The sequence below is a fragment of the Macroventuria anomochaeta genome (assembly GCF_010093625.1).
Source record: "Macroventuria anomochaeta strain CBS 525.71 unplaced genomic scaffold BU25scaffold_39, whole genome shotgun sequence".
NCBI lineage: Eukaryota > Fungi > Ascomycota > Dothideomycetes > Pleosporales > Didymellaceae > Macroventuria > Macroventuria anomochaeta.
Genome location: NW_022985400.1, coordinates 246,636 through 261,580, shown reverse-complemented (window position 1 = coordinate 261,580; position 14,945 = coordinate 246,636). Strand labels below are relative to the sequence as shown.

The following is a 14,945-nucleotide window of genomic DNA, read 5'->3' as shown; positions in this document are numbered from 1 at the left end:
CCGATAGCACTTCCGGTTATCTTGCTGGGACTACTTCGACTACAGTCATCTTCAGTAACAGAGACAGCAGTATCATGCGGCGCGAGCGTGGCGCAGACAACGTTCAAGCAACTTGAGTGCATAAGCTGTGCAGGTCATGTAGTTATTGGGGAAATTTTCAGTAGAGCGTACACGCATCGATGATCATGGAAGGCGCACTTTGGCGGCGCAAATGGTCCGGGAGGCAGGAGCCCCTCATCCATCAATAACCATAACCTCACCTTCCGCACTCAGCTTCGCCATTGATCTTGCCTCTAGCTCTAGACATGCAGCATGATCCCATCATCCAGCAACGACCGCTCAACGCAGCGACGCAAGTGCGAGGTCGAACCGCTGGGCAACCTCCACCGTACATCACACTTCACTTACCATCAATCACGGTCGACACGGTACCTGCAGACTCTGCGCTTCAGGCTGCGCAAATCTTCTCGCCACATCATTCATCGAACTCTCAATCTGTCCACCGTCAAATATACGGCTACAACCTGCCTATATCAGGTAGTCCACATCCAGTCATGCCACCTCACGGCAACAACCCGGGCGGGAATCCCAACAGCGCTCACGGCGTAAACTCTAACAGCTCTCCCCACTCAGTGTTTATGCAAAGCAATCCTCATGGCTCGTCTCCATACATCTTGACCCCTGCGTTCGCGCAAAACCATCATGAACCGCCTCCCAGTGCCGCAATCAACTCCCCGCGCAAAAGACATGACAGTGCCCACAACACAGCGACACCGGCATGCGGCAACTTCTATTCGCCATCCAACACGCGAACCAGGTCCGAAGGCTCATTTCTAGACGCGTTACCCTTTGCCTCGCTCCCGGCCGCGCAAACACAAAGCCGTCTTCCTCCCAACACAGTGGCCCGTAAGGCGCCCCGAAAGACAAGAGTTACACCCGCTCAACTGGTGCAGGGCTCACCAAAGGTATTCAAATCGAAACCCAAGAACACAAAGCTGCGCCACCACTCCAGTACCCCAAGCCGTGCACCCGCGTCGCCTACAACAGCTCGGAAATCTCCAAAAGACGTTCCACCCCGATTGAAGCAAACTGCGTCTACCACACCCCTGCCGGCTAGTTCGAAGAAAGCCATCGCTTTAGAATGCGGGAATGGCGCGATCGATTGCACGGCTCCGCTGAGCCGCGAAGCAAACCTGGTTGAAGACGATAAGAACAGCTCGGCCACGTGTATCGAGAGCCCACCTCACGGGTCAGAGAAAAAAAAAGACGCGCATGCAATAATATTGCGCAGACACGTCCACACCAGCACGCAAGCTCAGCGGCCTCAGCCCCGCTTTGACTACGAGATCACATCCGAGCTGGACAGTATTGAACGTGCGCTGGGCCCGGATAATTGGACGGAGTATTTAATACTGGTAGAGAGGTACGTTTTGCAGGAGATTCTTGAAAGGGAGTTCGAGGTGCAGGAGAAGCGGATGTTCCATGTTTCTGATCCTAAGATAAGGAGGAAAATGAAGGGAATGATGATGAAGCGTGTGATGGGACCGGTTATTGATTAGGAATTGTCATCGTGTTTATTCATTGATTGGTTTTTCTTACATCTCCTGGAAGATCGTAGCCACCAAACACCCAATTTGAGTGCCTTTCATATCCGGATGTGTCACCCTGGGGTCCTTCAAACTACTTACGCCTGTTAACCGCATCCAGATTGATACTACTGCAGAGCACCAGAAGATATCGCGCTGCTATGTCTTCATCCTCAAACTGGGCTGGAGATCCTACTCCAGTCTCCTCAAGGGCATAGTTCTTGGGTGCAGCAGCCTTGCCCAATTTGATGTGATCGGCCTTTGTCTTGTTGAATACGAAGATTGTCAGCGAGCTCGCATAAGGCTTCAAAGGTGCCGCAATAGTGGTGGTGAATTTCTCATCCTTGCACCGGTTGACGGCTACGAAGTTTAAGTTTTAAAAAAAGATCAGTGAAGACGTTCCAAACAAGGCCGGAATGGTGGATACCTACTTCGATCATACGACAGAGGAGGTAGGTGTGCTCATCCAAGTAGGGGTTCTTCGTCTCTTCTATTGCTTTAATAATACCCCTGTCTGAGATTACGATCGATAAGAAACTGGGGATGTGGATCTTCTTCGCTTCGTGCACGATGCGCCAGGCGCATGCTTCGAATGCCTCGGGTGGGTAAACGGTGGCGCCAGGGACGAAGCACTTGATGTACTTGAAGCCCTTACTGTCGTTTCCACGGTCAATGCAGCAGAGTGATTTGATGAGTTGGGGCACGTAGCCTCGCTCTTCGGCTCCGGTGGTAGGGATGGACGGGTCTTGGGTGGGGTCGTCCCACTGTGTAGTCGACATGGAGATAAGAGAGTCCGAATGGTTGCGGAAGAACATGTGCTCTTTGTCGGGGAGCGTGACCTGTTGGGGGACACGTCGAGCACTTCGTGGGCTTCCATGTCGCGAGGACGGGGGAGAGGATTGCGTATGGGGTATTTCTTCGATGGCTTCTCTTATTTGTCGGTGTCAGGAGACGACGTGACGGATCCCTTGCGCTTTGTCATGTTGACGCGCTGTTCCTGGTGACGAAGGCGCAGTCTGTGTAGTACGATGTCAGTGAATGCACCGTATAAACCGTTGGTATGCGTGCTTACCGGAAGGATCAACAGACAGTCAAGCAGCCGTATGGAGCGATGCTTACAAGATTGACTCGAGGTCGAATTTCTGCAAAGTTGAATTATGGAAAAGCGTTCGAGGTAGGTGAAAAGGTCGAGCCCAGAAGCATTGTTTATATACCAGGTGGCGCAGAGCAGCGTCTTGGGAAGAGTCAATACCTTGGTGAAGGCTCGATGATTACGATGACTGCAAAGAGTCATTTGCTATGGTGAAGACCGCAGGTCACTCTTCAAACGGAATACAGGCTGCTACTTTTGGTGAAGACTTGTTTGGTTAGTGTGCACGTGGGTACTAGTGCCGCGCTATCACTACGCTTCTCGGCATTGGAAGATTGTGGGGATAGCGAGGTGAGCTCATGATTACTTCTTGGAATGGTACAGCCAAAGACCGATATTGCGAACAAATAAGACGCTGTCTACTGATTCTATGAGATGACAACGGTCCGCACTTCAGCCCAAATCCGTTACAAACAACCAAGGATGTTTTGGCGGAAGCTGTTCTGCTACCATCTTGCGTTATGATCCAACCTCGAGATCTTTCGGTTTACCCGAGGATCTCGCGAGAAAAGACGCAAGATCTGCTCTATAACCCTTGTATTGGATTATCGTGTGTGATCAAAGTAGATATGCCAGCCTCAGTTTAAAGAGCGTTTGAATTGCAGAGTAGGATAAACATGTTCGAAACCAACATATAGAAAAGGAGAAAGAAGGAAACCCACAAAGAAGATCCGAGCGCCAGCAGTGATGCTCACCTCGCCAGTCTCAATCAATCAAACGTGCATCTACCCCTCTTACCCAGAGACAGTACAAAAGACTCGTAACCCATTCTCGACCTCCAGCGCCATAGTCCTACACCTGTACCCCTCCAGCCTTGCCCAAAAAGCTCCCAAAATGCCCAACCCTACCGATACAACTTCGAGCATGCGTGGTATAGTCTTAACAATCGCACGCCCTCCTCCACTCAGCTCTACACATCGTACAGCTCGCCGCCCTCTCACTCCCGACGCAGTGCGCCTTCCAAGCATCCATACACTCCCCATGCACATTCTGCCCACATCCGTCTTTACACCACTCCAACCCATCCCCCTCTTGCATCTCCTCCATGCAAATCGGGCACGGCACCCTCATTCGCAAATCCTTTCTCGCAGCATGCACAACACCACAACTCGACAGTCCGCCACAAGCGCAGGACTGGGCCCACTCAGCTCTGCATACCGGACAACTCAACGCTCGCTTCGTAATACGACACTGTGCTGCCCAATTATCGAAGCACGCTTTGTGCACTGTGCGGCCGCAGGAGGATGTACACCATGTGAGCTCGGACGCTGGGTGTGTGGATAAAGGCTCGCCGGAGTAGCAAATGGGGCATTCGTCGGAGATGGACATACGGCGGACGTGTGCGCGCGTACAGGGAGAGGCTGAGCGCGAGGAGTTAGACTGTGGCCGGTGGGTAGGTTGTGCGGGTGGGCTCGATGGCGCAGAGGAGTCCGATGATGATGATGAGGAGGAGGAGGAGGAGGACGCAGAGGGTCGTGAGGATGTGCTTCGGGCAGGTGATGGGGAACGTGTGGAGGTAGTCGAGGATCTGCTGCGTGTTGAGGCGGCGCTCAACGTCGCGCTGGAGGTATTCGACAAATTGAGGGAGGAGATATCTGCAGTCGGTATGCGAGCAACATGACGACTAGGCTCTGTGCGTGGCGTTTGAGGAGTTTGCAGTCGTTCGAGACAGCGCTCAGTTGTTCGGACCATTTCCTGTATGAGTGCGATACGTCTCTGGAAGCTCTCTGCTTCAGACTGTGCAGTTAGAGGAAGGGTAATCGAGGACGCAGTCGATGATGGCGGTTGCGCACTACGCGACACGGGGGTGCGGAAGGACTGAGCAGTCGCAAATGACGCGGTGGAGCTTCGTGTATCTGCTCTGCTTTGTCTTGACACTACGCCGAGCGCTGTCAAGTAGCAAACATGGTCATTGATATTTCTCGTCCACTCTTTCACCATGTCCTCTATCTGGTCCTGGTGATTTTGAAGACAGAGTCCTCGATAGGCGAGATGTTCAAGCTTGGGGCGCAAGAGAGTGGCGTCAAGGGGTTGCGAAGAAAGCTCAGTGACGATGCGTTCAAAGAGGCGCATGTTGCTCTTGTTGATGGGGTTGCGGCATGTGCCATCTCTAGTAGATGAAGCCTGGCCGACGCACCGACCCCAAACATGTAGACCAAGCACTTGCCTGGGATCCCACTGATGGTCCAACGTGTTGGTAGAGGCGTAACTAAAATTACGAGAAGATACAAAAGACATCGTGAGTGTGGAGCAGTGTGCTGATGGTGTCGCTTCTGCGGACCAGCCTCGCGAAGATATACATGTTGCTCGTACCTTCAGATCCCACACCCCACGCTGTCTCAGACATCTTAGCCATAGCCACGATTCCAGAGGAACCAAAGGCATATGCGCAGAGGCTGTGCACGAGAACTTACGACTGCCTCAGGACACACAACGTAGCATGACACAGTATAGAAACACCTGAAAACAGGTTGACGGGAACCACGCTCGCTTCTGCCTACCCATGCCGCCGGAATCAATGCTCTTCAGCACCAAAAATCATGCAAAAGATGCAAGCAGCAAGGCTGATGCGGCGTAGTCGAGCAATCACGCGTGTTTGGTGACATCCCTCGTCATCTGTTGGCGCCGTGCCCATACTCCAGATGTTTCGTGACGCCGTCGACAGGCTCAGGGGCGGCCCGAGCGGTGCTGTGCCACAGCCGCAGCGCGAGTCATGCATTGGACGCTAAGGCGAGGCTGCGAACATAGGAGAGCATGACGTTTGCTATCGTCTGCTAGGGAGAAGCATTGACTTTGAAATGGAAAGGAATCAATTCTGTACTGATGATTCGCTCCTCAGCAAGGAAAGACGAGAAGAGTAGCAGACAGGCGGTGACAGAAGCGTAGAACATGTTCGACATTTACAACAGGTGCAGGTGCAGTGACTGCGCGGCCGAGAAGGAGACAAATAAGAGTGAAGAATCACAAAGCTGCTGCGGAGGTCGATGTATCCATTGTGGCTGCTGTATTGGAGACGCGAGCTGGCGGACATAATGGCATCTAGAGTGCCTAGTTGGATGGCACCTGTCACTCGACCCCTAACCTACTATTTGCACTGTGCGCGGATTTTCTCGTCACCACACCGTATTGGCACGAGCTCAATCGATGTGCATGTACGCAATGACTGATGGCGTCGATGCGATGGTGCAATGAAAGGTGACAGGTGTGGTTTAGAGTAGGGCGGTTGTACCTGCAAGGACCAGTGACGCCATAGCCACTAACCACAGCTCATAGCTCCACCAGCTCTCCGGCGATAAGCTGTCAACCTCGCCCAGCCTGTCTCTCGCACAAGACGCGCGGGAACGGTGTTGCTGTCCCTTTCCTTTGCCGTATATGACGTTTGACGCAGGCAATGAGAAGCCCACCGGCGCCATGGCCAACGAGCACACGCCGCTGATCCAGACAGTCCAAGTCCGGCCTTACGTGCGCGACCGCTATCCCCACCACCGCCTGCGCTTCTGGTGCACCTCGGTCCTGTCCACGATAGTCCTGGTCGGAGGCTTCGTCGCCGTTGTCCTCTTCAGCTTCGACTGGAAGTCAGACAGCCACGTGCCGGCCGTCCTCGAACGCGCGCACTCACAGAAGATTGCTGAGGCCTGGTCGCGTCGCACGAGCTTGGACTACCAAGACCTGCAGACCATCCTGCTCGAGACACCCGACGCAGGCAAGGCGCGCGAATGGAGCGAATACTACACGAGTGGGCCGCATCTGGCGGGGAAGAACCTGACGCAGGCGCTGTGGACGAAGGAGCGGTGGCAGGAGTTTGGCATTGAGAGCACCATCGTCGATTACGACGTGTACATCAACTACCCCAAGAGCCATCGCCTGGCACTGCTCGAGAAGGACAGTGTCAAGTTCGAGGCCCGGCTGGAGGAGAATGTGCTGAACGAGGACAAGGCGAGCCAAGCTGCGGACAGGATACCGACCTTTCACGGCTACAGCGCGTCGGGCAATGTCACCGGAGGCTACGTCTTCGTCAACTACGGCACATATCAGGACTTTGAGGACCTGAAGGCCGCGAAGGTGGACTTGAAGGGCAAGATAGCGCTGGCCAAGTACGGTGGTGTTTTCCGTGGCCTGAAGGTCAAGCGTGCGCAGGAGCTTGGCATGGTCGGTGTCGTCATGTACACTGATCCTGGTGATGACGGTGAGGTTACCGAAAAGAACGGCAACAAGACTTATCCAGACGGCCCAGCAAGGGAACCCAGCAGCGTCCAGAGGGGCAGCGTGCAGTTCTTGAGCAAGTCCACAATCTCAATACTCTGCGTCTACTGTGCTAACAGAATCAAGGCTTCGCTCCTGGTGACCCTACGACTCCAGGCTACCCATCCAAGCCAGGCGTTCCCCGTCTGCCTGTGGACCACGCCATCCCCTCGATCCCCTCCCTACCCATATCATACGAAGATGCTCTTCCGCTGCTCAAAGCTCTGAACGGACACGGCCCGAAGGCGTCATCCTTCAGCAAGTCTTGGCACGGTGGTGGTCTCGACTACAAGGGCGTCGAATACAACATCGGTCCCTCTCCAGAAGGACTTACGCTGAATCTCGTTAACGAACAGGAGTATGTAACGACACCTCTATGGAACGTGGTCGGCGTCATCAACGGCACCATTCCCGACGAAGTCATCGTGCTCGGCAACCACCGCGATGCCTGGATTGCCGGCGGTGCAGGAGACCCCAACAGCGGTTCAGCAGCCTTCAACGAAGTCATCCGAAGCTTCGGTCTCGCCCTCCAAGCAGGATGGAAGCCGCTCAGAACTATCGTCTTCGCCAGCTGGGACGGCGAAGAATACGGCCTCGTCGGCAGCACCGAATGGGTCGAAGAATACCTCCCCTGGCTCGCCAACTCTGCAGTCGCCTACCTCAACGTCGACGTCGGCGCCCGCGGCCCCTCCTACAAGCTCTCCGCCGCGCCTCTCCTCAGCAAAGTCGTCCAAGACGTCCTGCTCCTCGTCAAATCCCCCAACCAAACCATCGCAGGCCAGTCCGTCTTTGACGTCTGGGACAAGCACATCTCCACCATGGGTTCCGGTTCCGACTTCACTGCCTTCCAGGACTTCGCCGGCATTCCCTCCGTCGATATGGGATTCGGCGAAGGACCGAAAGATCCCGTGTACCACTACCACAGCAACTACGACTCTTTTGACTGGATGGACCGCTTTGGCGACCCCGGGTTTCACTACCACGCCACCATCGCACGCGTGTGGGCGCTCGTCGCTGCGAAGCTCGTCGAGACGCCTGTTCTGCAATTAAGCACTACGGATTATGCGACGGGGTTGGACAAGTATATTGACTCTGTCAAGCAGAAAGCCAAAACTTCTGACTTTGTTTTGGATGAGAATGTTTTTGCGCCGCTGGACCACGCAGCCGCCCACTTCAAGTTCGCATCCACAATCCACGACGGCATCGCCGCACAACTTCTCGACGATTATTATCACGCTGATATCCCGTGGTGGAAGCCGTGGCTGCGCGTCCGTCTTCTCCTCGCTATTCGCAATGCCAACACGAAATACAAGCTGTTGGAAAGGCAGTTCTTGCATGCTGAGGGTCTGGACGATAGACCATGGTTCAAGCACGTCGTCTTCGCACCCGGAAAGTGGACGGGGTATGCTGGTGCCACTTTCCCTGGCATCGTCGAAGGTGTAGACGAGGAGGATGATGTGAAAGTGAGGAAATGGGTGGGCATTGCGGCGAAGATTATTGATGGCGCTGCGGACTTTTTGGAGAAAGAGTAGGATTAGGATTCGATTGTGGAGGGTCACTATGTAGAAATTGCATGATAGGCATTCAGCGATATGGCGATACGACACTGCAACATATTATGGATTGCGCGTGGAGATGGGTAGGATGTGTTCTGATGGCTTCGCAGTATCTCGAAGACTGACTGTACTGATCAACGAGCAGCATGGAGGTCTTCAGCACATCACATGCCACAAAATGTTATGGTAGATATAGGTGAGGAGGAAGTCGATGTTCTACTATTACGGATATATTACATGCCCAAAAGCCTCCTGCATCGTATTCTTCATCGTCATCGTTGTCGTCGTCCTCCTGCTCTTCTCGGCGGTCGTCTTGTGGGCGTGCTGTCGCACGACGGAGGCACTCGGTCTATCAGAGTGTTAGTATCAGTCCGGAATAGTAGGCCTCGAGGAATTCAACGCCTGCAGCAGCTCTCCATCTCCGTCGACGAGACAGCCTGAAGATCACAGTATCATAGCAGACAAGTTTGGAGACCTAATCTCAAGCACTGGCGCACTTCAAGACGTCTTTGCCCTGCATTTATATCGAGGGGTGCTTATGTTACTTACGACCAACTTCGCGAGAGAGTGCAGCACAATACTGCGCGCGCAGCGCAAAGTACCAAGGGCGAACTCGATATATTCCCCACAAACCTTGAGGCTCAGCCATCAAGGATTTGTCTAATCTCATCCCATTTGGCCTCAGACGGCACCAATCCATCCTGTGTCCGATTGCCTGCCTACAGTGACCTCACAGATGGATGTGACAGACAGCAATTGTCTTGCTGATGTCTGTGCTGAGGTCTGCCAAAACCTTCTTCTGGGCACAGTACTTGGAGCAGTGGTGCTCCCACTAATCGCATTCCCATTGGTAGGATTCTCGATTGTCTGCTGTCAGGTCGGAGAGCCTAGTGGCTCCAGCCTTGTAGTCGATGAGTTGAGGCTCAGGAGACTCCATCAACTCAGGCAGATTCTCCTTTGCTAAAGGATTGATGTATTGCCAGAGAGACCGTGGCGATTTGCAATGTCTTGGCAAATGAATAACCAAGTAAACCAGGTGCCAGGCGTGTTCAGTATGACAGTGACACGTGTCACAGCGGGATCAGACTTAGTAGCCATTGCAGAGGCTGTAGTCGTGTTTGATTGGATCCAGGCAGGGTGTGTCGTAGGTAAACGCTGTAACAGGTGCATCGTGGGTGAAGGCAGTAGCAGGTGCGTCGTGAGTGAACGCAGTAACAGGTAAGAACAATCCTATAGTATAGCCGGGCTCAAAACTGTGGGGAGCGTGGACAGTACGCATGTGAAGAGATATTGAAGGACTGAACTGAGGTTGTATATGGGTGAAGCTACAAACAGTGTTTATAGGCGAGTAGCTGTAAACAACGCTAGTGTGACGTGGCAGTCACTCTCATGGCAGGTGGGGTTCGACAGGCAGGAGCACCCCAAACCGTGACACCCTTTTCTCCCACTGATCAAGCGCGGTGAGCATAAAGACACGGACTAGAAACCAGATGATCATCAGGAGAAATGGCACTGGTCTTCGCATCCCATTTCGCCATCATCGATAAACTGAGGTTTGTTAGCACAAGCTTTATGAATAACGCTTCCCATTACTTTATATATTTTCTTCTTCAATCCGCACGCACCTGGGGGCGCCCGGGAGCACCACTACTGACCCAAGTATTACGGAGTGGAAGGGGTGACTGTCTTTAGTAGATTTGCCTCAATTTTTGTAACCTGCCTTTGGGCTATTGAGTTTGCTAATACTCATTGTGCACAGTGACGCTTGTATTGCACTATTTCCGGCTGTCGTGAACTTCTTTATTGAGTTGCTAGACTTGTCGAGCACTCAAAGAAGAAGCTTCCATAATTGCATCCATCAGCATGCAGTGTCGTGTTTCAGTGACGTGATATAACAACATCGTATACCCCGGACTTCCGCAACATGATTTGATTTTTCCGAGGGCAATTATTCAAGGTTGGTAGCCTAACCTCCTAATTTTGGGTTGCAAACGATCAGTGACGGTGACGGCGCGGGTCAGTGCGCAGCTCCAGGTGATGTTTTGGCCCGCGTCACTTGTAGCTCCTCCTCAGCAATGCTCAACTCCACATATAAGCCATCCTGCCATTGTAGCCATTGCCTAAGCCTGCAGCCTGAGGACCGGCCTCCTGCTCCACGAGCTGCTGCTCCCTAGGTCCCTTGTACGTGAAGTTGTCGCAGCTTGCTTAATCACCTTCTTATTTCGAGCAGATATACCATCAAGAACGTCTGGTTGCCGCTGCTGAGAGCAGCCGCGACGAAGATGCCTTCGTCAAGCTTGCCTGGAAGTTCTACGAGCTCCAGTGGTATATAGAACTGGTGCACCATGAGCTTGTGTACCGGTAAGATTGAAACTTATTCACCACCTGAATGCCTTCGATGTATGTTACAATCTGACGCAGCGCGGACGAGCACCACTTCGGCCACTCAATAAAGAGGCTGATCGAGAACAAGTGGGGACTCAAGGACGAGGATGACCACCGCACCCATTGTTTGTAGTTATAGCTGTACGGATACATCATGGTCATAACTCCGTCACTATTTTTTTTTCTGTGCTTTCCAGTCGTGCTACCACAAGTACTCAATGCATCCAGAAGTAACTTTTGATGAGCTCTCAAGCCCTCCGTGTCGCCCGTATTCCGCACGCTCGCAGCGTCGAATTGTAGTGAATGTTGAACCACGCGGTGTTGACCGACTCGACCTCAAGAACATGTTGACTGGCTGCATTTGCTGCCTGATCTTAGATTCTGGCCTTGAGCATGATCAGTGACGGTGACGATGCACGGTCTGTGCGTGGATGGGCTGGTCGTATGTTTGACCTTGCTATGTACTGGTTGCTCTCCAGCAACACCAAGCTCCCATCTTCGTAAGTAACCTTAGTATTGTAGCCGCTGAAGCCCATTTTGACGCGTAGAGAATCTCAATCAAACAATATGTCTACTTCCAACACGGCTCCGGCCAACCGCTTCGCCCGCCTGGCAACCACCGAGTTGCCCTTCGACCTGCTCTTCGAGCATATCCTCGTAAGCCAATCATGTTTGTAGTCTCGAAACAGCCAGTTGAATGTAGACAGTTCCGCCGCAAAGCAGACCCGCTGCTGGGCGTGGCCCTCGACGAAGAGGCGCTCAAGCCGCGCCTCTTCGCAATCCACCTCCTCGAGGAGGAGATGAAGTACCGCCGGCGGTAAGCTCTCTACATTCAAACACCTTATGGGTCTATACTGATAAGATACACAGCCGCCACAGCGGCCGCCGTCTCCAAGCCCGCATCCTCGCGTGGCTGTAGGGGATGAGCCATAACCCCATGGCCTTTCCAAAATGATTTGTATAAATATTTTGTAACAACATATCACAATTATATCTTCATCCCTGCGTCTTCATTACTCCATGTGGCTTCTCCCAAAGTAATTGTAGCCTCCATACCCTCTGGTCGGTAACTGTGCCTCACTCTCAGATCGATTGTAGCCATCAAGTTACACTGAAAATCTGGGAACTCGAAGTGAGCGTGAAGCCGGGAGGTCAGTGCGGGAACAGGTCAAGTAAAACTCCTACGCTCGTTGTAGCACCCTCACCAATTCACTCATCTAAAGCTCGTACGTATCTCAACTTTGTATTCTCCAGGTCCCGTACTCAAACCACCACTCTCACACAAAGCACCACAATGACCTCTACATCCGCCTACGAAGACGCGATTACTTTCGCGCGTGAGGTCGAAGATCTCCACCAATCCGTAAGCACACATAAAGATTCACAGTTCACAATTCGAACATTAACGACGACCAGCTCGCACAAGCCCACGCCGCCCACGCCAATGTCAAGAAGCTGGCCGAGTCCAACAACTTCCGTGTCGTTGACTGGGCTATCCTCGAAGAGGGGATACCCCTCGATGCTGCCGAAGTCCTCAAGAAGCTTGAGGCAGACATCAAGGACAAGGAGGCAGGTGTTGAAGCCGCCACGAAGGGGCTTGAAGAAGCTATGAGGTAAGTGAAACATCTTGTAGGCGCGAAAAGGTGCTGCGAGGAGGTGTTTGGATGTGTGCTGATTACTTGTAGTCGCCTGGACGAGGACGAGCGCCGCTCTTGGTGGCTGCATTGCCAGCGCAGAAACTCCTCGGTGGATTACTTGAAGGAGTATGCTCCTGTACTCAAGGATGAAGCTGCCGCCAAGGATGATGAAATTGAGGATGACGTGGAGTAGAGTGTATGACAAGATGTATGAATATCAAATGATTATAATTCCAAAATAATGCTTCATTTTGCTTCTAGTGACTGCCTGCCAGATGTTTACATCCGTTGTACCGCATTGTGACCACAGCTATCTGCTCTAGATGGTCGACGGAGCTCTGGAAGGCTTCCAACAAGTATCCGATTCTCCGGCGCAACCGTCTTGTATCCTCCAGCCCCTTCTAATCCCTTGCGCCTAGTCTCACCTCATCTACTATAGTCGAAATCCGAGATTTCGCTGTGTCGCCAGGACTCATCTGCGTGCTAGGACATGAGCCAAACCTTATGCACATCCCATCGCTGCCCGTTGTAGTACTCCTCATTATATGAATTCTTGAAACATCTTCCGCAAATTGCGTCGAGACCGCAATATGCGCACACCAGAAATTGAGCTCTCATTGTGGTTTGTGTGGGTGCCATTGTGAGAGGAGAAATGTGCAGTTGCGAGGCGGTCACGTTCGAAGCATCGCGGGCTTGGGTGGTATGTCCGTATCCGTCGCAGAAAGAACACAGAATGCGAGTTCGTCATTCGGGCTTTTCGATAGCTTTATTCGATTGGTAACGGCTGGATTAGCGGGAGTCTCTCGAAATCGGATTGTAATTCTTACTGTTGTGACTGCGCTCATCGATTGAAGGGAGCAAACATAGACTTCAATGGCGAGGCGATGCGTGCGGAGGAATGTGCAACCGTGTGGTGATTCCGTCACACCTCAGACCAGCATCGTTCCAGACACTGCCAACCACGAACCCTCCCCCATCATATCCATTGCGTCTCTCATTGCAAGCTTGGAGGAATTTGCGGCGTTGACGGCAAGATGGCAGTATGATATGATATTCGTTGGCATCGAGACGCAGGTGTTTGCATGTCGCAGATGTAGGAGATTGTGCTTGTCGAGATGTTTGCTGATCGAAACGAAGGCCATGAAAGTTCGAGACGCATGGTCCGTGATAGCTGTAGCACTGCTAAAAACTGTCAGGGCTCTTGATACCTGTCAATGTAGGTATAGGTGAGTAGCCGATTCGTCGTCAAGGGGGCTCTCTTCTCGGCTGTACCCCCAGGCCTCCTGACAGACAGCATCTTACAGAGCAGCCCCTCACCAACACCAGTGCTGCTCTGCACATGGGTGTCTACTACCACACTGGGTGGATACGAAGGCTGAACCACGAAGGGTACTGTCTGCCAATCAATCCGGGAGCGAGGTTACCACGGTGATCGTCCAAGCTGCACGTAACAGCGGCTTCCTCTAAAGATCCAGGACCGCACGAAGGCCTATCGCCAGGGTATATTCGACCTCGTGCGCGCGGGGAAGTCGTTGAGGGGGGAGAGCAGAGGCCAGTCCGGGTCGAACTGGACTCTAGTCGGATCGAAGATCCACCAGCCGTTTCCGACCAGGTGGATCGCAAAGGCGCAGTGCCTGAAGCAGTAGTAGGCAGGCAGGACGACCTTGATTTCCCAGATCTTGATGATTGGGCCTCAATTCACTGAAGGATCCGTTAGCAGATTAGTCTCTGTCTTACAAGCCGACACTTACTGTTACACCAGCCCTGCTGAAGCAGCGCCTGCCAATGGCCAGCGAGAACGACCAAGCCGTTCTTACATTTTTGCTGGAAGGCGTTTACGATTTCCCAACACCAGAGCTCAGAAGCTGTCATGCCAAGCAGAGACTTCCACGGCTGGACCGGCGGCCTGTGCTTGCAATACTGATTGAAGACGTTCTGCAGCCAGCAGCAGATACTAACGAACGCAGAGAATCTGTGATCGGCTGGTCTGTGACCGGCGCAGAATTCCCCATCGCAGAAGCTTCCACCGACTCGTAGGTACATGTTGGTACCGTTGTAGAGAACCCTGCAGACCCGGCAGCGAGCACCAAACTGAGTGGGAATGAGGGCGTGCGGGCTGATACCGCAAGAAGAGAAGAGGGCCCAACTCGAAAGAAGCCACTGTGCGGAGGCCTGACCAGTGGCAGCTTGGTGTTGTGCGGCGGCAGCTTCGAGCTCGACAACAGCTCTCATAGCGCCAAGCCTACACCAAATCGACCCCTGCACTGCCCTCTCCCCACCATCTGAACACTTGCATATGCTAAAAACGTCGAGCCATCTGTTTTTACTCGATAGAATAGCCCGCAGCTCGTAGCCCGGTATCACTCTTTGTCCGACCGAGCAAACACCT

At 52.9% G+C, this 14,945-nt stretch overlaps 6 protein-coding genes across 6 annotated transcripts; 3 read left to right on the top strand and 3 right to left on the bottom strand.

The window, feature by feature from the left end:
* Positions 1-214: 214 nt before the first annotated feature.
* Positions 215-1,117, top strand: BU25DRAFT_478746 (uncharacterized protein; the record flags this gene model as incomplete). Its single annotated transcript, XM_033711009.1, has 2 exons — positions 215-906; positions 954-1,117. The coding sequence occupies exons 1-2, from the start codon at positions 306-308 to the stop codon at positions 1,115-1,117; spliced, it is 765 nt and encodes a 254-aa protein (XP_033557344.1). The 5' UTR covers positions 215-305.
* A 461-nt stretch (positions 1,118-1,578) lies between these two features.
* BU25DRAFT_478744 (uncharacterized protein) lies at positions 1,579-2,488 on the bottom strand (the record flags this gene model as incomplete). The annotated part of the gene is made up of 3 exons (XM_033711008.1): positions 2,014-2,488; positions 1,689-1,946; positions 1,579-1,604 (listed from the first exon to the last, which is right to left on the bottom strand). Exons 1-3 carry the CDS (start codon positions 2,399-2,401, stop codon positions 1,579-1,581), a joined length of 672 nt encoding a protein of 223 aa, XP_033557343.1. The 5' UTR covers positions 2,402-2,488.
* Positions 2,489-4,659: 2,171 nt separating this feature from the next.
* On the bottom strand, positions 4,660-4,974 carry BU25DRAFT_350895 (uncharacterized protein; the record flags this gene model as incomplete). Its single annotated transcript, XM_033703331.1, has 1 exon — positions 4,660-4,974. A coding segment is annotated over one exon (315 nt), but the record flags the coding sequence as incomplete, so codon positions are not given.
* Positions 4,975-6,006: 1,032 nt separating this feature from the next.
* BU25DRAFT_183612 (Zn-dependent exopeptidase) lies at positions 6,007-8,606 on the top strand. The gene is made up of 2 exons (XM_033700940.1): positions 6,007-7,015; positions 7,066-8,606. Exons 1-2 carry the CDS (start codon positions 6,109-6,111, stop codon positions 8,508-8,510), a joined length of 2,352 nt encoding a protein of 783 aa, XP_033557341.1. The 5' UTR covers positions 6,007-6,108; the 3' UTR covers positions 8,511-8,606.
* Positions 8,607-11,486: 2,880 nt separating this feature from the next.
* Positions 11,487-12,749, top strand: BU25DRAFT_425156 (uncharacterized protein; the record flags this gene model as incomplete). The annotated part of the gene is made up of 6 exons (XM_033708334.1): positions 11,487-11,576; positions 11,623-11,736; positions 12,018-12,070; positions 12,174-12,282; positions 12,336-12,532; positions 12,605-12,749. 6 exons carry the CDS (start codon positions 11,487-11,489, stop codon positions 12,747-12,749), a joined length of 708 nt encoding a protein of 235 aa, XP_033557340.1.
* Positions 12,750-14,045: 1,296 nt separating this feature from the next.
* BU25DRAFT_462291 (uncharacterized protein) lies at positions 14,046-14,788 on the bottom strand (the record flags this gene model as incomplete). The annotated part of the gene is made up of 2 exons (XM_033710510.1): positions 14,046-14,248; positions 14,308-14,788. The coding sequence occupies 2 exons, from the start codon at positions 14,786-14,788 to the stop codon at positions 14,046-14,048; spliced, it is 684 nt and encodes a 227-aa protein (XP_033557339.1).
* Positions 14,789-14,945: the final 157 nt, after the last annotated feature.

Excerpts from the sequence above, each read along its gene's own strand:
- BU25DRAFT_183612 (XM_033700940.1), top strand. The coding sequence starts at position 6,109 with ATGACGTTTGACGCAGGCAATGAGAAGCCCACCGGCGCCATGGCCAAC. Across the intron at positions 7,016-7,065 it reads GGGCAGCGTGCAGTTCTTGA|GCTTCGCTCCTGGTGACCCT; the intron begins GCAAGTCCACAA and ends AACAGAATCAAG.